The 24,842-nt window shown below is 37.0% G+C and overlaps 1 protein-coding gene across 1 annotated transcript in view; it reads right to left on the reverse strand.

The window, feature by feature from the left end:
* The window catches only part of LOC110455055, a 92,296-nt gene that overhangs the window by 12,633 nt on the left and 54,821 nt on the right, over positions 1 to 24,842 (reverse strand). The window contains exons 34-57 of the mRNA XM_021504972.1: positions 22,021 to 22,159; positions 21,690 to 21,884; positions 19,312 to 19,477; positions 18,942 to 19,012; positions 18,719 to 18,819; positions 17,907 to 18,053; positions 16,776 to 16,865; positions 16,173 to 16,279; positions 15,580 to 15,667; positions 14,540 to 14,686; positions 13,482 to 13,643; positions 12,259 to 12,357; positions 11,592 to 11,686; positions 11,059 to 11,206; positions 10,623 to 10,833; positions 9,786 to 9,888; positions 8,032 to 8,263; positions 6,653 to 6,828; positions 6,459 to 6,561; positions 5,145 to 5,327; positions 3,981 to 4,160; positions 1,716 to 1,842; positions 1,039 to 1,133; positions 155 to 331 (exon numbers count right to left, since the gene is read on the reverse strand). Coding sequence (XP_021360647.1) covers positions 155 to 331; positions 1,039 to 1,133; positions 1,716 to 1,842; positions 3,981 to 4,160; positions 5,145 to 5,327; positions 6,459 to 6,561; positions 6,653 to 6,828; positions 8,032 to 8,263; positions 9,786 to 9,888; positions 10,623 to 10,833; positions 11,059 to 11,206; positions 11,592 to 11,686; positions 12,259 to 12,357; positions 13,482 to 13,643; positions 14,540 to 14,686; positions 15,580 to 15,667; positions 16,173 to 16,279; positions 16,776 to 16,865; positions 17,907 to 18,053; positions 18,719 to 18,819; positions 18,942 to 19,012; positions 19,312 to 19,477; positions 21,690 to 21,884; positions 22,021 to 22,159 — 3,342 coding nt within the window. The remainder of the gene's footprint in view (positions 1 to 154; positions 332 to 1,038; positions 1,134 to 1,715; positions 1,843 to 3,980; positions 4,161 to 5,144; positions 5,328 to 6,458; positions 6,562 to 6,652; positions 6,829 to 8,031; positions 8,264 to 9,785; positions 9,889 to 10,622; positions 10,834 to 11,058; positions 11,207 to 11,591; positions 11,687 to 12,258; positions 12,358 to 13,481; positions 13,644 to 14,539; positions 14,687 to 15,579; positions 15,668 to 16,172; positions 16,280 to 16,775; positions 16,866 to 17,906; positions 18,054 to 18,718; positions 18,820 to 18,941; positions 19,013 to 19,311; positions 19,478 to 21,689; positions 21,885 to 22,020; positions 22,160 to 24,842) is intronic.

The raw sequence follows: 24,842 nt of genomic DNA on the forward strand, positions 1-24,842 counted from the left end.
TCACTATACAGAGCCACAGTGATGTACTGACTGTGTTCTATACAGAAATGTTCACTAAAGCCAGGCAACACTTACCTCCTCACTATACAGAGCCACAGTGATGTACTGACTGTGTTCTATACAGAAATGTTCACTAAAGACAGGCAACACTTACCTCCTGTATCAACTTGAGGTAGTGCTGACCTGCCTTACTGTTGTACAGACTAAGGGCAAAATTAGGGTCATGCCTCATAACCATGGTTATGCGAGCAAGGTAGGACGCATATTCCTCTAGTTGCACGACATCAAATCTGAACCTCATTTCAATTGGATCACAAACACTGTGCCATCCCTAGAAAAACAAAAACAAATATTATTATTTCAATTGTTGTATGCCTTGCAATAAAGTTAAGGTGGTATACAGACATCAATTTGTCTGTCTCTTTGCCATCTGTCCATGGATGAGGACACACCTGGACTATTCCTCATAAACTACCAAGATGATTTAAATAAACCGTAGTCTGCATGACTGATACATCATTTCGATTGCCCACCTTTATCTGTTTTTCAGTTTATATCTTTCTGACGATGATGGGCTAAATAATTGAGAGACAGATGGACATTGCACCATAATCTCACAGGTGCTTTGTGCCAGGTGTGCTAAAAATAAAACGTATAACTTGAACTAAGTCAAAGTTAATAGGAGCATAATGTGGACTGATACAACCTACAAATCCTGATATTTCTTAATCTTGCAAGGATTTCATTATTTTATCTAAAGTAGAAATTGCTATTTAGAGTTATCAACAAAATCCCCATCTTCAAACGGAAGCATCCTAATCCTTCGATCATTATATCATTGCAAAGTGGCATTCTTTGATGTTCATAACTGCCAGTTTTACTTATTACAAATATTTCATTATTCCCTGTTTATATGACCATATTGACCACAAACAGTATCAGTAAAGAGCTGAGAACTTTTTATATTGGTAGACTTATAACTGACTTAATCTTTGAAGTCCATTTAACAACTTGTTCACGTAATAAAAGATTATTTACCTGTTCACATTCACACATGGTATACGCATTCACCCAGAATCCTTTGTTTTTCACCGAGTCGTAATCAAGCTCCACTGTGGAGTCTTCTTCACTGTCTGCAATAGAAACAATGTACTTCCCAGTCACTGCACTCAAAGCTGTGACCATAGATAACAGCAGAAAAAAACGTAGAACTCCATTTGGTGTGAAGCCTTTTTATCAAGCTGATGTCATTAGAGCATATAAGCCATTATTTCCATCGCTGTTTTGATACAGTGACATTTTTTTTTCATTGCAGTTATGTTAAAAATGTAATAAATTCTAAATTTACTGCTTATCCTGTTGAATGCTATACCATATATACATTGATGTAGTTTTTCACTCCTGTTTTGCACTTGCAACACATGTGGTATCCTAACATACCCATGATTTATGGTATTCAATGGGAAGCCATTAAAATATCCCATATCTCTTTAGTGTAGTGTAAATATAAGGATTCAGTTCTGAACAGTTCTGCTCAAACATATATATTCCAAGATGCACTACCACACATTATGGACTATGGGTATGTTTAAAAGGAACAGTGTTGCAAACAATCATAAATATTAAAAAGACATAGTTCTTTCCTGAACTGGGATACCAAGCCTTTAATGATCCACCTCACACAGCTATGTGTTACAAATCCTGCATACACTCACTTGTCTTTTTCGAATGTGTCGGACTGATGTCCAGCACGAACAGGTGAGGGTAGTTACCGAGGTCCTGGGCACTTGCATAGCTGGCTATTTGTCTGAGGAACTTCCTCTGGGCCAGCTCATACATTTCCTGTAAGGATGAAGAAATTCCTGATGTCATTCTTATTGTAGGACTTGTTCAACAAAGCATATATATAAAACAGGTTTAACTATCACATGAACAACTTAATCAAACAGAGATACAGAGTATAATTGTTAACCCAGTACATTGTCATGGCAATACCAGTACATTGTCATGGCAATACCCAGTACATTGTCATGGCAATATCCGGTACATTGTCATGGCTATACCAGTACATTGTCATGGCAATACCAGTATATTGTCATGGCAATACCAGTACATTGTCATGGCAAGATCAGTACATTGTCATGGCAATACCAGTACATTGTAATGGCAATACCAGTACATTGTGATGGCAATACCAGTATATTGTAATGGCAATACCAGTATATTGTCAGGGCAATACCAGTATATTGTAATGGCAATACCAGTATATTGTCAGGGCAATACCAGTATATTGTAATGGCAATACCAGTACATTGTAATGGCAATTCCAGTACATTGTAATGGCAATACCAGTACATTGTAATGGCAATTCCAGTACATTGTAATGGCAATACCAGTATATTGTAATGGCAATATCAGTATATTGTAATGGCAATACCAGTACATTGTAATGGTAATACCAGTATATTGTAATGGCAATATCAGTAAATTGTAATGGCAATACCAGTATATTGTAATGGCAATACCATTTCATTTGGCAATACCATTACATTGTAATGGCAATACCATTACATTGTAATGGCAATACCAGTACATTGTCATGGCAAAATCCAGTAAAATAATTTGGCAATACCCAGTACATTGTCATGACAATACTCGTACATTGTCATGGTAATACCAGTACATTGTCATGGCAATACCAAGTACATTGTCATGTCAATACCAATACATTTGCCAATACCATTACATTGTAATGGCAATACCAGTACATTGTCATGGGAAAATCCAGTAAAATAATTTGGCAATACCCAGTACATTGTCATGGCAATATTCGTACATTGTCATGGTAATACCAGTACATTGTCATGGCAATACCAAGTACATTGTCATGGCAATACCAATACATTTGCCAATACCATTACATTGTAATGGCAATACCAGTACATTGTAATGGCAATACCAGTATATTGTCTTGGCTATAAATGTATATTGTCATGGCAATATCCAGTACATTGTCATGACTATACCAGTACATGGTAATGGCCATACCAGTATATTGTCATGGCAATACCAGGTACATTGTCATGGCAATATTCGTACATTGTCATGGTAATACCAGTCCATTGTCATGGCAATATCCAGTACATTGTTATGGCACTACCAGTATATTGTCTTGGCTAAACATGTATATTGTCTTGCTATACATGTATATTGGCTTGGCTATACATGTATATTGGCTTGGCTATACATGTATATTGTCTTGGCTATACATGTATATTGTCATGGCAATACCCGTACATTGTCATGGCAACATCCAGTACTTAAGGAATGAAAGTTATTTTTTCAACATTCATGTTGTTATGACCTCATGAATGTTGATAAAATAAATTTCATTCCTTATATTTACATTTTAAAGTGCTTTGAATTTTCCGATGCAAGCATAAATAAAAATAATACCAGCATTGTAATTCTTTTTGTACATGGGGGCAACGCAGTAGAGAGAACAGTGTGTTATCGCGGGAAAATGTAAAACTTCCGGTGGGGGTCCTACCAACAGCATGACAACGAAACAAACAGAATATAGATGTATTTTCAAATTTTATTTGTAGAACTAGCACAGGTCGGATATTATTATCATGTACCATACAAACCTCTTTTGAGAATTAAAATGAAGCCTATCATGTTTAATGTTAATCATATTAGCATAACTAAACTACACCGAGGGCTGTTTGACGGCGGACGTGTACCAATTACGCCCTGTGCTATGTCATTAATGTGTATCAATACACGGTGATGAGGTCACCTGTGTTATGCAAAAATGAATGTCAATTTCACCGATGGGTCTAAGCATACAGAATGTAAATATATTATCATGACAATACATTTTGAGCTAATTATATGTCAGATTTTACAAGGTGTAATCATGTCTTTTATGGATTGAGTAATATGTAATGCTTTGAAGGAGAAGTAAAATGACATACCTGGAAAGATGTATTTGCCTTCTCCTCGTTAGCCTTGTTTTTCTTCCTCTTCTCCTCCTCTGCGTCTTCTTTGCGTTCTGACAACATGTGCTTCTGTACAAGCTTTAACAAGTCTGAGCAGGCATTGTCATTATGGCTCTGAAAGTTGATTGTCGGAAACGACAAGGAATGGAAACCAACCTGAAAGTAATCACAGATGAATCATAGAGTCAGAACAGACTTAGCAATACAAGGGAATAGCAACATCATCATCTTCCTGGACAGGAGCTGACCCTACGGGGTGCTGCTCCAGCACATTTGAATTGGAATTTTCTTTTAATTAACTTATAACCTCTAGTTGTGTTTTAAGTTACCAGCACCTACACTCTAAGACGATCATCTGTGATGTTCAGTATCATTTTTGATCAGGGACTGATAGGTTTGTGTAAAAAATAAAAATTAGATAGAAGTTTTGAAAACTTGACAAGTATTTGATATTTGAAGTTCAAACTTTGTCAGTGTTGACAACCAGGTGTAGCTTTACATTAAAATTAACATTCCTGATAATGTCACTAACAAGTTATATTTTTGTGGTAGATTTTCATTGTACATAAGATTACAGCTTCAAGCTAAAGGGAATTTCCCTTTAGCTCAGTGGTAGAGTGTCCAGCTAGGAAGTCTGGGTTCGCAGGTTCGATCCCCAGTGGAAGCACTCTATTCTCTTCTCTGTTAATTTTTTTTAAATTTCCATATCATCTACATCTGGAGAATGAACTTTACATAAAGCAGATTTCTACAGATTACCATGCATTTCCAATGATCATTATACTTATAGTGATGGCAAATACAACAAACTGATGCTTTACTAATCGTATTGAACCAAAAAATTGTTTTTCATTGTAATGGTGTTAATTCCTCATTTTATGCATATTTTTGTGACAAAAGTTATTAAATTTTTGTTGAGAATTTTAAATAAGAATTTACAAGTGTATTCTTCTAGAGTAGCCATTTTGTTGCTGTGTACTGTATTTTTCTTTTGGATATAGAAAAAAAAAAATTCAAAGATATAAGTACATGTGTTTTTGTAATTAATGCCCTGAAAGGGCTGCAATCAAGCCATATGTCCGACAAACATGATAGAAACATGCACGGTCAAGTAGCTGTAAGAAGCAGGTGAGGTCATACCTCGGTACGCTTCCACTGGTCACCAGTCCCAACAACAGCAATCACCAATGGCAACCCAAGCTGCAGGGCAAACCGGAGTTCTTTACAACAAGTCTTTGACTCAGCATATTCATCTGAGACACAGGCGACCATTATCCGGGCCTCTGACATACCCTTCGCAATTCTGCTGAACAGCTGGTCATTCTGTTAATGCAAAATATATACATTATATCACATTTTTTTAATGGGTCTTCAAATAATGCCATCATCAACATAATTAAGGCACATCAGTATATAAAATGTGTGTTTGTCTAAACCTGATTTTAAAGTTTGGGTAGGCAGCAATTTTTTCAAATTTAATTCTACAAATGTCAGTGGTGAACTATCAAGCAACTTGTTATTGAACTAAAGAATTACTTTTCTTTTAGCTCAATAGGTAGAGAACTGAAGTACTACTGGCAAATCTTTAGTAGAGAACTTAAGTACTACTGGCAAATCTTTAGTAGAGAACTGAACAACTACTGGCAATCTTTAGTAGAGAACTGAACTACTATTGGCAAATCTTTAGTAGAGAACTGAACTACTACTGGCAAACTTTAGTAGAGAACTGAACTTCTAATGGCAATCTTTAGTAGAGAACTGAACAACTGGCAACCTTAAGTAGAGAACTGAACTACTACTGGCAATCTTTAGTAGAGAACTGAACTACTACTGGCAATCTTTAGTAGAGAACTGAACTACTACTGGCAATCTTTAATAGATAACTGAACTACTACTGGCAATCTTTAGTAGAGAACTGAACTACTACTGGCAATCTTTAGTAGAGAACTGAACTACTACTGGCAACATTTAGAAGAGAACTGAACAACTACTGGCAATCTTTAGTAGAGAACTGAACTACTACTTGCAATCTTTAGTAGAGAACTGAACAACTACTGGCAATCTTTAGTAGAGAACTGAAATACTACTACTGGCAATCTTTAGCAGAGAACTGAACTACTACTGGCAATCTTTAGTCCAGTTTGACTCGTACAGGAGGCACTTGGAAAAAGTGACCTCTGGTACATTTGGCACTATGCTGAATATCCCCACTGAAGGTGGTAAAGATTCCTGGAATTACCAGGTAACTCAGTAAGTCTTTTCTACTGAGGTCTACTATATAAATGTTAACGACTATCAGTATTGTATTCTAAAGTATCACCCATATATTATCAAGTATAAGTGCCTCCCTAACCCAAATTTAGACCCAACAACTCCCCTACCCCTCTTCCCTCCCAGCCTATATATTCATATACTTGGAATAGCCCAAAATTATATCCTTATCATTCAACTCACCACATTGACTTGCTCCACATCAATCCAGCACCCTACACCATGCTCTTCTAAATAGTTCTTCAGCTCCCTAGGGTCCACTTGGCCAACAGCACCAGCTAGCTCCCTGCACAAAAAATAAACATGTTTAAACGTTCCAATATTCTAATTATGTATCAGTAACATTGAAGTATATGAGGAGTAGCCAGCGTAGATACCTAGTGCCAGAATCCACTGCCATACGAGAGTTGACCCAGGAGTAACTGATGAAGCAACTATTGGACGTCTCTGGTCTGGTCAGACTCAGTTGTTCATTCTTCTGTAGAGTGGTCAGTAGTTCAGCAAATTTGGTTTTGTACACATCCTTCTTGGAGTTGATCATATTCACAAAAACCTACAAGATACAATTCAATATACAGTGTTCCTTCCCTCCTTCCTGCTTTGTCCACACATGACATTGTGTTTATAAACAAACATTAATGTTTTGACCTCCATACATGACCAGCATAACTGTGCATTACAGGATGGTTCTCTTCCAAACACAAGTATTTTCTTAGGCTCCAAACTTAGTCCAAAACAGATTTTTTTCTCTCTCAAAAACTCATCCTCTAAAGCTCCTGAAAAATCAGTTTTAACATGGAATAAACATGTAAGTGATTTTGTGATATCTTGTTTAAACCTAATTAGCAAGAAAAGGATAATAAACAAGGAGTTTGGAAAAATCTCCATCCATTGACATGTAATTTTAAAGACTCTACTACACTTCATAGAGAGCAACAAATGTCGGACATCAGAAAAGCGTTCATGTCCACATGTAGGTTGTTCTGAATATTGTCAAATTATATATGTACATTTGCATGGCATTGTCACTATATAACCTATTTTTAGATGACATCCACCACTACAATACACAATTCTCAGCCAATCATCACTCGACAATGCGCTGTTCCAGTTATTGAACACATCTGTGCAGACTAAGGCGGGAATTTTAAATATAATTTGTAAGTGAAAAAAAACATGAAAAGCGGAAAAATTGTAAATATAGGCTTTGAAGTAAGCCCACATTATGTTGTTTGCTTGCAAAGCTGCGTCATTCAAATAGATCATAAATGCCATACAAAAATAGTTCAATGATACTTGTCTGTTTTAGAGGTAATAAGTAAAATAGTCCAAATATGTGACATATGCACAGTGCCTTTGTGATTATTTCATACATATTACATTGATCTGTGTAAACTAAATGTGACACCAAACATTTATTTAGATTTAATAAAGAAAAGGAAAAAAAGTCAAATGTTCCAAACGTTTTTCAAAAAGTAACATACCCAGTAATAGAGATGTTAATCTTACACGAGTTCAGGAGGATACAAAGGTCATTTACAATACCTCAGAAGTAACATACTCAGTAACAGAGATGTTAATCTTACACGAGTTCAGGATGATACAAAGGTCATTTACAATACCTCAGAAGTAACATACACATTAACAAAGGTCCAATCTGTACATAAATAGATAAAGAGGCTCCCACAATGTTTATTTAAGAAACTTCAGAAGTAACAGAAAAAGTCACTACAATATGTTGTTAAATAATTCTTACAAGATCAGCCACAAAGACTCCCAAAGTGGGGCTCTGCTTCCAGTCGAAGTTCTCCCCCACGGCCACGACAATGGTTGGTTTCCTCATTGTGTTGATGACGTACTTAAACATGTCACAACAGACATCATTGGCTGCGTAGTTGTTGGAGATAAACACGAGAAACACTGAGGCGTGCACTATTCTTTTGGCCATATTCTCTCGTGAAATGAGGTCTTTGCCCTCCGGAAAATAACTGTAACACACAAGAATTAAGGATGTATGATACCGTACTGTAACACACAAGAATTAAGGGTGTATGATACCGTACTGTAACACACAAGAATTAAGGATGTATGACACCGTACTGTAACACACAAGAGTTAAGGATGTATGATACCGTACTGTAACACACAATAATTTAGGATGTATGATACCGTACTGTAACACACAAGAGTTAAGGATGTATGATACCGTACTGTAACACACAAAAGTTAAGGGTGTATGATACCGTACTGTAACACACAAGAGTTAGGGATGTATGATACCGTACTGTAACACACAGGAGTTAAGGATGTATGATACCGTACTGTAACAAACAAGAATTAAGGATGTATGATACCGTACTGTAACAAACAAGAATTAAGGATGTATGATACCGTACTGTGACATACAAGAATTAAGGATGTATGATACTGTACTGTTACACACAAGAGTTAAGGATGTATGATAACGTACTGTAACACACAAGAGTTAAGGAAGTATGATACCGTACTGTAACACACAAGAATTAAGGATGTATGATACTGTACTGTAACACACAAGAGTTAAGGGTGTATGATACCGTACTGTAGCACACAAGAATTAAGGATGTATGATACCATACTGTAACACGCAAGAATTAAGGATGTATGATACAGTACTGTTACACACAAGAGTTAAGGATGTATGATACCGTACTGTTACACACAAGAGTTAAGGATGTATGATACCGTACTGTAACACACAAGAGTTAAGGATGTATGATACCGTACTGTAACACACAAGAGTTAAGGATGCATGATACCGTACTGTAACACACAAGAATTAAGGATGTATGATACCGTACTGTAACACACAAGAGTTAAGGATGTATGATACCGTACTGTAACGTAAGTCTCCTTTCCAGAAGTGTTCCCCTCTATAAAACATGTAAATTATTTCTAATATGGACTTAATTACTGAAAACACATTTGACAAATACACATAGGCAGTCCTGCATTGATAGCACTGAAAATAACTGCATTATTAGACAATAAATATAAAAAAATAATTAACTGACAATAGCTTGAAAGAAATAACAGGTATAATGTGAAAGGTACCATACAGCCCTAAGTCGGTTAAGGATCCAGGAATTGCAACTATTCACTGTTTTAAAGAAAAAGCCTTTTGTACATTTACATATTGTACTACATTGGTTTGTGAGTAATCTTTCGTTCAAAAGAAGCTATTGTAAACAACAGGAAAAGGCTGACAGACTCTGTACAAATGGAACTTACCAATCATATTTAACATACACACCTATTTTGAAATTCAATGAACATAACCTACCATGTAAATATGTAACAGAAAATTAGCTGACCTCAAATAAGTGATGAATTCCTTGCTAAACAATAAAATAAACTGGAGCTCATATTTGGAATTTGAAATATATATCACATCTATCTGTGTTTTAGTCATCTCAAAGTGAGATAAAAACAAACCAGATCTGATGTTAAAGATTATGTATTAATAATTACCATGAGTAGCCCGCTTTTTCCAGGTCAGCGTGGACGGTTGCTGGGTGTATGACCTTGGATTTATCACCTGGAGCATCTTTGATGCAGTAGGAAAGGAAAATATCTGGACAAAAATAGAAATAAAGTTGTCATTCTGGGACGTCAAATTTCAATAGACATGAAGTCAAGATTGTGATAATGAAGACTTGATGATCTTCTATGTTTTTTTGGAAATATTCACATGTATTCTGGTAATGGGATGTGGTAAAACAGATACATGTCTACACACTGCTATTGCAGGATACCTAAAAACTAATTGTGAAATCAATGTCAAAAACATAAACATGCATGATAAATATATTTATTCTTGCTCTTTTCATGTTCCTTCATATTTTGTAGCTAAAACAAATCATGTAAAAGATGAATATTCGGCCAGAAAGTGATTATACTTGGTGCTGAGTAACATCAATAAAACTGTATCTATATAATTATACTTGTAATCACACGTCTTATATTTCAACATAAAATCTGGATTCATTGCATTGATAATGACCAGCTGATCTATTAATTAGTTATAAAAGTATCAAAATGGTGGGAAAAGATTTTTTTTTTTTTTTATTTTTTTTATTAACTTTGATAACTTTAAGATAAAAACATTACCTTTAAGTTAGATCTGTCACACATCCCCCTCCCTAGGGGATGGGGGACAGGGGACGGGGAGGGGGACAGAGGGTGGGGGACGAGAACGAGATGGGGGACAGGGGACAGGGATGTGGGGATGTGGAGATGTGGGGTTATGGTTAAGGCTTCAAATGTTCTCAAAATTTCTATAGTCCTCATGGTATTAAAAATACTCACCGACTGCCATTTCATTTTGCATGTGTTGAAGATTGTTAACATCTTGATCCAGATGGACCTCAAAGTCACTGTTGGTGTCGGGAGCCAGGGTCCCCTGGAGGCTGAGGACCGGGGCAGTGTGGAAGTATTTTTGACACTGTAGGAAAGGTGCTTTCAATTCTAGAGCACGACGGATACCTGACGCCTTGAACATGTGGGGGTCTTTCACATACTGTAAATTTATGGTTGAAAAATTATTGTTCAAGCTCTTGGAAGACTTCCAGACAGACAATCAAACTAGCTACTATACAACTTTAATCAAGAACACTGAGATATATTTGTTTTTGTGGAGATCTCATTTTTTTCTGAAACAAGAAAACAAGTACATTTTATTTCCATACTATTCTGATTGCCATGGTAAATATATATTTCTGTGAAAATATTTTTCATCAATTACCTGCTTGGTACAATCTGGACAAGGTATCTCGTAATCGTAGGCAACACCATGGAAGGACTCATTGATCAGACCTTCAAACACCTCGTGGATGAAGAACAGCAGGTTGTCCGGCTTCATTCCCTGAACTCTCACATTTAACTCTGAGTCCCTGGAGGAATGAAAGGTAAACATCTAGTTACAAATTTACCTATGAGGGGAAGATATTTTATATAACAGTATGGTAAATTATAAGAGGACTTATTTCATACCATTTCTAGGGAGCAACTATGACATGAACCTCCTTAAAAAAAAAGATTCAAAATCAAAAAACAGTCTGTAGCTATTTGGACTTAATTATCACAAAATCAATGCTGTATACAGAATTATAAATTATACTATAAGGAATTAATTATTACATAGAAGATGCTTAATAGTTTACTGCATTGAAGTATTTATCAAATTGATAATTTCTGATATTCCACAGGTAAAAATAATTTTTACAAATTTTTAGATGTAATGAATCAACATTTTCTGGTCAGCTGATAATGTCTTACTTGATCTGCTGTATCAAGGCTATCTGGCCATTTTTCTTCAGGAACGACCCTCTCTTCCAGATAAAGGAGTCTTCTGAATACCCGTGTAGCCTCACCTGTATTCAGACAATGTTAGCTAGTTCATATTTAAATGCATAGGTGATAATAATATACAACAATATAATATACAACATTTATATAGCGCCCTATTTAATTTGTAAAATTACTCCATACAACATATGGATAATAGTAATGGTTATAATTGTGAAACAAAAACAAAGGCTTACAATCACTTTTATGCATTTAAGCAAGCAATGTGCACATAATTGAACAAATAAAGGGTGGTATTTACATGACGTCTTTGCAGAGACCCTAAAATACAGACGTGAAGAGGTGAATTTTGATGTCCCTCTTGATAGCAATACACAGATCTGGGAAAAGAACTGTGAAGAGTTGATTTATAGTATGAAAGATAGTGTGATTCTTGTGTGGATTATCAGTTCCTTAGCTCTGCATGAAAATAACACTTTGGGAAAACTGAGGGTTAAAAGCATATACTTTCCAATAAAATTAATTTTATGCATGTCTGGTGATACGAGTCTAAATACCTCAAATACTGGCCTTGATTATTTCTTTGCTCGACACACAAAGATTTTCTCCATCAAGTTAATGCAGTGTAGCTAATTACCTGTCCCCTATTGAACAGGCCAGCTGGTAGATAGTCAAACCTGTAGATCATCGTCGTCTCATAGATTCCTTCATCTTTGTTCATCTCTGGCCATTTAAACTACAGATACAAAGCACAATGTTCATCCTTATTTTGCAGAATCACTTTCATATCTTCCATTGAAACTGACAATTTTCCATGCTGGATGTGAAACAGCAACTTTTTGACAGATCTCTCTCCCCCTGAAGGCAAAACACTGGAGAATGCCAAAATGTGTTTTCCATACAGAGAGTAACCTCCCCTTAAATTAATTTTGGATATAACTAATATACAGGTGCACCAGGTAACTATCACTGACCAGGAAGCTCATGCTCAGTCCATAAGGGACATTGTTTCATGTTCAAAGGTTCAGGGTTTGAATCCTGGTCTGGCACTGTTTAATTTTGTATTCTCTTTACACAGAACAATGTTTTATTTTATTTTTGTAAATTTATCTGTTTTTTCCCCATTTTCTTTCTTTTTTTTACAAATATATTTTTATCATTTCTGGAAAATCTGTCCAATGACCATTCTAAATTTTAGACTTAGAAAAAACATTTTGTTATTATTATTATAATTGCTTTCTTAAAGCTTGATTAAGTGATGCCAGAGAACAAATGCTGAATGTATAGTTACAGTTTTTGACAGTGGTACAGGAATCCTAAACAAACAAAATCCTTGAATCTTGATATGCAATATCAATCTTTCTCCAAAGGTGAACAACCCCATTTTGATTTAGCTCCCGTTTAAGTGGTTCACGTTGAAAATGACTAACACTCACTTTATTACTTATAAGAGTTTAATAGGTACCATCACATTTTAATCAGGATTTGAGTTTGAATATAAATTTGTTATCTCTAGGAGTAGAAAGAACAATTTGTTATACTGTTATGTGACACTTATACCTCTGAACCTTTCTATGGAAGGAGACAAAGTACAACGTTACACTGTCATGTGACACTTACCTCTGGACGTTTCTCTGGAAGGAGACATGGTACAATGTTACACTGTCATGTGACACTTACCTCTGGACGTTTCTCTCGAAGGAGACAAAGTACAACGTTACACTGTCATGTGACCCTTACCTCTGGACGTTTCTCTGGAAGGAGACAAAGTACAATGTTACACTGTCATGTGACCCTTACCTCTGGACGTTTCTCTGGAAGGAGACAAAGTACAATGTTACACTGTCATGCGACACTTACCTCTGGGCGTTTCTCTGGAAGGAGACATGGTACAATGTTACACTTCTCTCCCTCCAACTGGTAAGTGAGGTCGAATTGTTCAGTCAGTTTCAGAAGCCAGTCACACATATTTGGGTAATCTTTCCAGACCGTTTGAATGTCAGAATGGTTCAGATGGCCATCCTGAAAGGCATAAAAACTTGTTGTCAATTAAAGCCTCTTTGATCCAGTCACCACTATAATGTACATCTGGTTGTCCAAATCCATCCTTGTTTATCCAGCCTAAACTATACTAAGTTACTCCTTATCTAGCCAGAACATGTTTATCTTTGTTTTCCCTCCATTAATCATGATTCACCTAGCTCCACCCTTGAAAACATGATAAATCTCAAGAAAACAATTAATCAGGTTTCTCTACAACAAGGACAATACATGTGTAATGTTAAACAGCCACATTTTCATTTCACACTGATAACAGTTTGAATTTACCAGTAATATTGATATCTGCAGAGTTTAGTATTCGGTGGCCCTACTCAATATTTATGTACTGAATGATGAAAAATATTGTTGTACCTTTTTCAATTTTTGGCAGTTAAAAGAGTAAGCAAATATATGAAGTGTTTTAACAGTTGCTTTGGTTAACGATCTGGATTTAATGGATTACATAATATCCTACTACAGATCATTCCTCCAAAGAAACTCTAAACACCTTTACATTATTGAACAAAACAAGCCAAAGAATCAAGGGAGACAATAAACTTTATCATAACAGTGTAAACATTGTGATATACCTATCTTGATGGAATCCTCTTTTATCAAGAAACCTGTATAAACCAGACCTCCAGATAGGCATCACTGTATACATTTCTTAGTAAACTAAACCTGTGTTATCAGAACACCTGTATAAACCAGACCTCCAGATAGGCATCACTGTATACATTTTTTGTTAAACTAAACCTGTGTTATCAGAACACCTGTATAAACCAGACATCCAAATAGCCTAAATCTGTCTTTCTTCAAGTTGCTTTGGTCGATCTTCACAGTGTTAGGTGTACACAGTTTCATTGTACATTTGTTACCTGAATGAAGGTCTGTTTGACGGACACCACACAGGCCATCACATCCACAATCCACTGTGGGTTGATCACCACATGTTTATGTAGATACTCATTCTGGAAGTGCTGAACGGAGCCAAGATCATGTAGGAACTGAATCGATTGAGCCACCTAACAATGACACAGAAATATGCTATCAATATTCTTACAATATTATTTTCAAACGGGCGTGTGTGTGTGTTATGTTCATCTATAGATAGAACAATAATTAGTTGTGGGTCATCTGTCACTCCTCCATCTGTTAATGGTGAAGCCAGTTGAGCTTTACGTGAGATATATGGTGAAAGTATTTGATAAAAAACAGGTGCCATGTTTTAATATTAACCCAATAATTAAAGAATGATCAGACGATCACTCTGGTTAATAATAAGAGTAAACTTGGTTACTACAATCTCTAGTGTCTGAAATATCGTATCTATATAAGTCATTTATTGGTCCAATGATATTTTATATTTCTATAATTGAACTTAGCTATATCTAATACCATATAATTTGTAAGTACTCTAGTTATCAGATAACGGTTAATTTATTTCTACTTACTTTTTCTAAGATTGATCAAATACCATATGCATGTATATTCAAAGTCATCTAGTGGTCCAGTAACGGTTTATTTCTATGAAATTAAACTTGGATATATATTAAAAACGGCGCTGAAAGTAATATACCTTATTTAAAATGTAAGGCGAATTTGTCACCATTTACTATTCCATCTTTGTGTATTGCAGAGTTATCTTCTCTTTTGAGCAGGTATTGATTGTTATGTCATTGGTTTGATAACTCTGCAATAACAGATAACTCTGCAATACGAAAAGACGGAATAGCCTCACTATAGTGTATCTGGCCATGATTACCTTGAAACTTTGAATTTCTAGGGACAATAACAAAAACTTGAATAAAAAAAAAAATATGTAGAAAACATGAAGATAAGAAACCAATTTGAAGTTAAGAAAAGACACACTTCAAAGACTTTAATTATGAAGTTTTTAGTACCGTGTACCACCCACCTCAACACTGTCCACTATTCCCACCTCTGTAGCCAAAGTCTCTACTTCCTTGTACGACAGCACATCTTTGCTATTTGTAACCTTCTCCCTGTCATCATAAATATACATGACTCACCAATCAAAAGGGTAGTGCTCAATGTGCTTAGCATATGCAAATGAACAGGGAAAATCTGTAATGCTATCATTTATAAGTCCCTCAACATTTGACTTAAGTGTTAGCAAATAAGAAAACAATTTAGCATTAGCTTATTTCATGTATAAATATGAGGTGAAACAAATCATTGAATGTGGTATTTTTAGTCCACTAGAAAACCTGGACAGACCTATTTACATACAACAAGGCCATCAGCTGTAACATAGTATTCTAGTTACACAGGTTTTCACAACTTTCTCCATTGCAAGAAAAAAGTAATTACCCAAAAAAATATCAATGAAATTCGGAACCTTACAGAGGTTATTAAAGCTACATGAGATAAACACAATATTTTCGTAATAGCGACTACAATTGTTATTAGGTTATTGCTGTGTGAAAATCCTATATATATAAATGGATAAATAATAAGTGTGATGACCCCAGAGGAGAATACTCTTACTTTGTAATGATTGACTCAAACTGAAGCCACGCCTGTGGAATCTTCTCTCCCATGTACTCCTGTTGTAGTGTTGCTTTAAACAATGCCTCCTTCAGGTCAGGGATACCCTGGAAGTGTAAAAGTAAAGCCCTTTACGAATAAGCAAGACCTTGTTTGTGTAACAGGAGCAGAAACCTTCCGAACTATAGATGAACGCTCTACTAATTAAGCTACCTGGTCGCCAACAATCGACCCAGTCCAGTTCCATTACATATGTATCAAATCTGACAAAAGATCTATAACTTACATTTCCATCTTTGGAGCTAACAAGTGGAATCTCTATATCTGGTGATAACTGTGTGGTGTACTAGATCTATTACTTACTTTTCCATCTTTGTAGCTAACAAAGTGGAAACCCTCTATCTGGTGTTAACTGTGTGTGATGTACTAGATCTATTACTTACTTTTCCATCTTTAAAGCTAACAAAGTGGAATCCCACTATCTGGTGATAACTTAGTGTGATGTTCTAGATCTATTACTTACTTTTCTATCTTTGGAGCTAATAAAGTGGAATCCCACTATCTGGTGATAACTTAGTGTGATGTTCTAGATCTATTACTTACTTTTCCATCTTTTGAGCTAACAAAGTGGAATCCCTCTATTTGGTGATAAGTTTGACTCATTTCATCCATAGGTAACTCGACCTTGGTCATCTACAAACAAAAGATAAATATCAGACTTCAGATGGTGCCACATTTATCTTGCAATAAGCCAATGTGGCCAGCACATAACTCAAAATAGGGTGTGGGCTTATTGCCGGACAATTTGATAGCACTTGTTAGTATTTCTACTGAACTGTATTTGACATAGGTGGGCTTATTTACAGGCCGTATTCAAACTTAAATGTTTGGAGAGGTTTTTAAGATTGTATTAATGCAAAAAAATATTTGACACCAATTAGGACAGATTTGAATACTGTGATGGTAAGTATTTATACCTCACCTGGTCAGTGTGGGTGCCTACCACAAAGGCTGGCCCTAGGGACATGTACTGTGATGGTCAGTATTTATACCTCACCTTGTCAGTGTGTGTACCCACCACACAGATGAGGCCTTAGAGGTATGTAGTGAGATGGTTAGTGTTAATAATTCACCTGGTCAGTGTGGGTGCCCAACACAAAGATTAGGGCCTTAGGTGCGTGTGTACTGTGATGGTCAGTATTTATACCTCACCTTGTCAGTGTGTGTACCCACCACAAAGATGAAGCCTTAGAGGTATGTAGTGAGATGATTAGTGTTAATAATTCACCTGGTCAGTGTGGGTGCCCACCACAAAGATTAGGGCCTTAGGTGCGTGTGTACTGTTATGGTCAGTATTTATACCTCACCTTGTCAGTGTGTGTGCCCACCACAAAGATGGGGGCCTTAGAGGCATGTAGTGAGATGATTAGTGTTAATAATTCACCTGGTCAGTGTGTGTACCCACCACAAAGATGGGGGCCTTAGGGGGATGTAGTGAGATGATTAGTGTTAATAATTCACCTGGTCAGTGTGGGTGCCAACCACAAAGATAGGGGCCTTAGGGGGATGTAGCGTGATGGTCAGTATCTATACCGGGGTACCTCACCTGGTCAGTGTGGGTGCCCACCACAAAGATGGGGGCCTTAGAGGCATGTACTGTGATGGTCAGTATCTACACCAAAAAGATGGGGGCCTTAGGGGCGTGTACTGTGATGGTCAGTATCTATGCCTCACCTGGTCAGTGTGGGTGCCCACCACAAAGATGGGGGCCTTAGGGGCGTGTACTGTGATGGAGTTGAGCCAGAAGTTCAGCCCAGCATGTTCATGTCCAAGTCTTATATTCCACAGCAGCAGATACACAGCTCGGTCTGACAGGAAAAACTGAAAAATATGAATGATTGTCATGAAAATGTTTGAATGACAAGAATCAAATTAGTAGAGGATGTCCAATACTACACCTAGCTTGGCCTGGATAACCACTACACTAAGCATTTGCTGAAGAATTTATGAGAATTCCCTTCCTAGTTTAACCCCTGAAAATTAAGCATTACTTGATGTGTGTTTTCAGTGTTGTCAAGTAGCTACGAGACACCCTTAGTTTGGTCCGTTACAGCAATTGCCTCATTTGTATTGCAGTACCCTATAATTATGAAATGCTCCTAGTTTGGCCAACGAGAGCCATTACCTGATGTGTTTTGTCAGTGTTGTATTACCCTATGAGATGACTCCTAAGTCATGCCTGTGACATCTATAACCTGAAGTGAGTTGTCAGTGTTGTTTTTGAGAAATACCCTATGAGATGACCCCTATAAGCCTTGCCCATGACAACCATTACCTGATATGTGCTGTCAGTATTTTGTAATAACCTTGAGACGCCCACTAAACCTTGACTGTGACAGCCATTACCTGATGTATTTTGTCAGTGTTATAATACTCTATGAGATGACCCCTATGTCTGGCCTGTGACAGCCATTATCTGATGTATTTTGTCAGTGCTGTAACACCCTTTGAGATTATCCCTGAGCCAAACCCATGACAACCATTACCTGATGTGTGTTGTAGTAGACTGTCTGGCCAGCAAAGTCCCATACACTGTAGGATACTGTATCTCCCTTGTAGTCCACATCCCAGGTACAGATGTCAATACCTGTGAATTTAAAGATGTATAAGGGCCACTTTAATAAATTACTTTGACTCATTTCCCAATTCAAGCTTAGTATGATATATAAATAGAATCTTGCATTTTTACCAAGAAATATTCATACTGACCATCAGTTATAGAATCTGCTCCTGTCAAATTGGATCCCTCATGCATGCTGGACATTAGAGCTTTCACTAAACTGAAATTTCAATGGTCAAAAAATATATTTAAATTCAGGAACAAGCAAGTAAACACAGTCAATATCCACATGCAATAATGTAATATTAAAGGGTTAGAACATTTCGATTTTGAAATAAAAGCATATATTTTTTTTTAAATCACATCCCTTAAAGTTCATGAACATTCAATATGATTTTGCCAACCCTCCATCAATATACATTCTCTAATTCTACCACCTCCTCCTCAATAAATTACCTGGTTTTACCACCTCCTCCTCAATAAATTACCTGGTTTACCAGCTCCTCCGCAATAAATTACCTGGTTTTACCAGCTCCTCCCAGACCCACCAACATCAGTTTGGTTCGTTTACAGTCCACAGATCCTGTCAGCAGGCGTTTAAGGTAGGCATAGGTTGTGTTAAAGCCTCGCTCCCTGATCTCCTTTGGAGGTGTTTTCAACAAGGGGCACTCTTCCATGATTAACCCTGATATAAACAGGCAGTTACTTTGAATGGATAACTTTTTTCACTTAATAGACAAAACATGCCCTCACACTAATCCCTTTCCTGTTGATACCCTTTCCTTCTGACCACTCTTTCATAGCGATCCCCCTTTTTCTTTTTGTGTCTTTCTTTTCATAGTAACATTCATTTCCTAGTTGCCTCCCTTTCTGTGTGACATTCCTTTCCTTGTAATATCCTTTTCCCAATGACCTCCCTTTCCTAGTTGTTTCCTCTCCAAGTGACCCCCTTTTCCAGTGATCCCCTTTTCTAATTACCTCTCTTTCCTTGTTATTCCCTTTCCTAGTGATCTCCCTTTCCTTGTGACATACCTTTCTTAGTGATCCCCTTTCCTTATGACCAGCTCTCTTTTCTAGTTTTTTCCTTTCCTCGTGACTTCCCTTTACCAGTGATCTCCTTTCCTAGCGACATCCCTTTCTTAGTCATTCTATTCCTAGTGACCTCCCTTTCTTAGTGATCCCCTTTCCTAGCGACCTCCCTTTCCTAGTAATCCCCTTTCCTCATGACCTCCATTTCCCAGTAATTTCTAAGTAATATTTCTTTCCCAGCATCCTTCCTTTCCAAAGAGACAACCTTTCCCAGTGACATTCTTTTCCTAGTGACACACCTTTCCTAGTGATGCCTTTTTCCTAGTGATGCCTTTTTCCTAGTGATGCCCCTTTCCTAGTCCCTTTCCTAGTGATGCCCCTTTCCTAGTGACCTCCCTTTCCTAGTGATTCCCCTTTCCTAGTGATGCCCCTTTCCTAGTGACACACCTTTATTAGCAACTTATGTGGGCATGCATCAGAGAATGTTTTTTGTGTCTTTGCCAAATAAACAACAAGTTATCTGCCCCACCCCCTTCACACATCCTCAAAATAACAACATAACAATGCTTAAAATATCTCTCTTAATTATCTAGTTATTATTTTTACTTGTGTCTCTCTAGACACCTCTTGCCTCTTGTTGGCCAGTTGTCAGGATCATGTGACTAAATGAGTTGACAGGTCTGATGTTAATTATGAGCAAGTCAGTAAGCTGGCATTTTGGAATGGCCCTTTAGTAGCCTGATAATCAGTAGACAATATTGACACATGTTTCTGTGAAGAAACACGCAAGAACAGTTTAACCTGTTTATTACACTACAGTTATAATATATACAAGCTACAAGTTTGACATATCAGGGGCTACTCACTCTATACCAAAACAGCTAAACTTACTAATAGAATATTTAAAAGTCTAAGAATCTGGACTCTGAGGTATCCCAGAGTAGCTACATGAGCAGGACTTCAAAGATACAGAGAAGCAACTAGACCCTGGACAATTCCAAAGAAGCTACTAGACTCTGCGAGCGACCCTGGAGAAGCTTCATGAGAAATAAGATATTCAACGACTAGCTAGACCCTCAACGGTATGAGAACAGCTGAAAAATGGTGTCGTAAAAGACTTTTCTATTATGATAAGATTGGGGGTAGAATTCCCCAAGAGTTAAATGCCAAAAATGAACTAATCAATATGTTTCAACATAGAGTGAGAGCCCCAAATAAAATGATAATAGAACAAAAAGGATCTTAATAAACAACTAAAAACAGTTTGGTAGTCAATAGCCTAAGTATATCCAAAACCCATTAAAGAACTGGAAATCATATATATCTGCCAAAGGCAAAGGCAGAAAAACACTGTCCTAAGATCAGGACGACATCTTCTGCTGTGCTCGACAGATAGTAGCAGGATCTATGCGAATATATCGTATGAAACAATCAGATGACCACCTACCAAGGGTCTGTATAACATGATCTTCTACCCCAGCTGCTGCAGCCGAGGTACTGGCACCGATACGAAAAGAATGACCATTAAAGGGCTGATTATCATGCCAATCCGAGACAATGTCTCCTTTAAATAAGATATAAATGTATAACGCATAACTGTTCTGCTTTCCATATTCTTTCCAGAATTCATTCTTTAGCTGTTAGGAAGAAAGAAGGATGGCATGGGGAAATTTCCTATGAATGTTTTTTTTTTTATTTCATACAAACACTTGTGACACCCCCGCTCCCCATTAATGACACTCCTCCCACCCAAACTGTCATGGATCTTACAGGAGTACATTCTATCACAAGTCTGTATGCCTGTCCGTTTACCTGTCTACGTATATAATAGCGCATGCATGGTTAACTGCTATGTTGTGTGTACTTACTCTTCAGTGGACAACGGCCAGCCTCTGCAGCAATGGACAAAAGGTTAGGGTTGAAGGCCAGTGTTAAGTTATCCAGCTTCTCCAGGTTCTGGATGCCTGCTGGTATGTGGACAATCCCTTGGTACTGAAGATTGAGGTAAGTCAGATTCTTAAGTGCTAGAATCTCCTCTGGAAATCCACTTGGAGTGTTGTCATCTGTGGGAGATAGTTTACAATAATGTCTGCTGAAGCACCTATTTCAAATAAACATTGCACATTTAGTTGTTATTTGAAGTCTCTCTATGTAACTGTCATTCCCTCATAGCAAATTTCTTCATTATTTTAACCTTACCTGGAGGGTCTATGCCCTTGTAGCCAAACCTGGGGAAGATGGAGAAGAGACTAGCATTCAGCCTAGCTATCTCCTTAGTGTCCAGAGTCCCACTGCTGTCTATATCAAACAACTGGAACACATCATCATCATTCACTTTCTGAAAAATAAAAACCAAACTGTTGATCTGCTACCATGCCCAACAGCATCTCTCCAAAGGCAAAATGCTTTCATATGATTTTATCCAAATATGTTTTTTGCCTTTTTGTTATACAACATTTAAAAAGGTACATATATCTTGAGTAATATTTCAGCAATGACAAAAATCAACATAAAAGCAAAACTTTTTCTTGAAATACTTTTTTGAAGTATTATAATTATCATCATTTCTTCTTATACTTTCATAAAGTATAGAATATAAAATGGCGAGTGATTATTTTCAGCTAATTAATTAAACATAATTTTAAACATTCAATGTTTGTTCAAAATCTATGTTTTCTTTTCTAATGAGGAACTTAATTACATACAGTTACATAAAATACTTATAAAGAGATACTTATTCCAAGGATTGGCTAGTGTTTCATTAGGCAGAAATATAATAGTTTGGGAAACTTGATAACTTCACACATTTTAACAAGAGGCCAATCAGCCCTGTATCGTTAAAAGCTTTATCATCTGAAATGGACAAGAAGTTGTTGCTAACTTGATACTTTGTTGGCCATAACAGATTTCTTATTGTCTCAAAACATCAAAAGAACAACACTTTGTAGGGACAATGACAGAAAAATGTGTATGACTTAAGTTCAAAATTGATTGGGTGTAATGGAAGTATTTCAACCAGTCAGAGGACAGGGTAGCCATTTTGGATTTTGGATCAACCAAGAAAGTATTGGCAGCTGTGCAGGATCATTAGAGCATTCTTCAGTTGAACTAGTCTGTTGGAAGTTAAGATAAAGATAAAAATGTCTGCTATCTTTGATTGTGAATCAGGTTAGAAAAATAACCTGGTCCTTCACCTATACTTTGAAGGAACAATGTTTTTAAGATTCATCATAACTTCCTCAAAAGCCTGGTATAAATTTTACACTTGTAATCTTAAAAGTTGACTGAAATACAGCTACAGGCAAAATACCAGTGTTTGATTCAAAAGAATCTATTAAAAGATTTAACATGTGACACCTGGGACCTTGAAAGTCAAACAAGGACATTAAGTTTAACAGACTTTATAGCCTTCCATACCAGCATGCTCCTGGCCAAATATCATTACCCTGGACCTTTAGATTATTCAGATGTTGTTTAAGGATTTCAACATATTTGACCCCTGTGACCTTGCAAATGGGTGAAGGTCATTCATTTGAGCAAACTTGGTAACCCTTCATCCCAGAATGTTACTGGCAAAATATCACCCTGGTCCTTTTGGTTATAAAGAAGTCGTTCACAGTTTTCAACATATTTGACCCCTGCGACCTTAAATATATGTAAAGGTCATTCATTTGAACAAACTTGGTAGCTAGCACTTTATCCCAGCATGTTACTGGCCAAATATCATCACGCTAGGCCTCTTGGTTATTCAGAAGAAGTTGTTAAAAGATATTAACATACTTGACCCCTGTGACCTTGAAAATGGATGAAGGTCATTCATTTGAACATAGTTGGAAGCCCTTACTCCTAGCATGCTACTGGCCAAATATCATCATCCTAGGCCTTTTGGTTACTGAGAAGAAGATGCTGCACCATGGTATAAGTTCACTTGACCTTCAGGCAGGTGAGCTAAAAATGAGTTCCTTGTCCCATTGATGCTTCAGACCAATTTTTTTCAAGTCCCTTCACCCATTTTGAAGGAGTAGACTTTTAAAGATCGATGATTTCTTTATTAGGTCCTGCCCCCAGCCCCAGGAAAGGAAGCACACTATTTGTTAACAATTGAGTCCTATTGGTCCATTTATGCTTCAGATCAAATTTTGTCCAAATCTAATCAGCCATGTAGAAGGTGTATGCTAATTAAAGCAAAAAGCCTATAGATGGAAGGATGATTGATAACTGACACCATGCCACAGTATACACTAAACAAGAGGCCCAGAGGGCCTATAGCGCTCACCTGAATATGTTTAAAATAATTGGTATGAAGTAAAGATATAGCACTCCATGGTAGAAGAAGGATTTTAAAGGCTTTACCTCTATGTCCCCTATTGGGCCCCGCCTCTCTGCCTCCAGGGGGTTTAGACACACCGTTTATACAAAATCCTGTCATTCATACAGAAGAAGAAGGTATTTGAAGAATTTGCTATGTTTCCCCTATTGGGCCCTTCCCTTCTGCCCCCCAGGGGGGGCCACACTCGCTGTTTATACAAAATTGTGTCCCTTTTGTCCAAGAATGCTCCAGACTAAATTAGGATAAAATTCCTTAATCCATATGGTAGAAGAAGGATTATAAAGTTTTTATTTCTGTTTCCCTTATTGGGCCCCGCCCCTCAGGTCCCAGGGGGGCCACACCCACCGTTTATACAAAATTTGTTTCCCTTTACCCAGGGATGCTCCACACCAAATATGGACCAAATCCTTTCATTCCTACAGAAGAAGAAGGATTTTGAAGAATTATTTTGCTATGTTTCCCATATTGGGCCCTGCCCCTCAGGTCCCAGGGGGGGCCACACCCACCGTTTATACAAAATTGGTTTCCCTTTACCCAGGGATGCTCCACACCAAATATGGACCAAATCCTTTCATTCCTACAGAAGAAGAAGGATTTTAAAGAATAATTTGCTATGTTTCCCCTATTGGGCCCCCCTATTTTTGTATTAAAACCTTACAAATAATTTTTGCTTGGAAAAAAAAAAAAAAAA

The sequence above is a fragment of the Mizuhopecten yessoensis genome, unplaced genomic scaffold, assembly GCF_002113885.1.
Source record: "Mizuhopecten yessoensis strain PY_sf001 unplaced genomic scaffold, ASM211388v2 scaffold8123, whole genome shotgun sequence".
Lineage (NCBI taxonomy): Eukaryota > Metazoa > Mollusca > Bivalvia > Pectinida > Pectinidae > Mizuhopecten > Mizuhopecten yessoensis.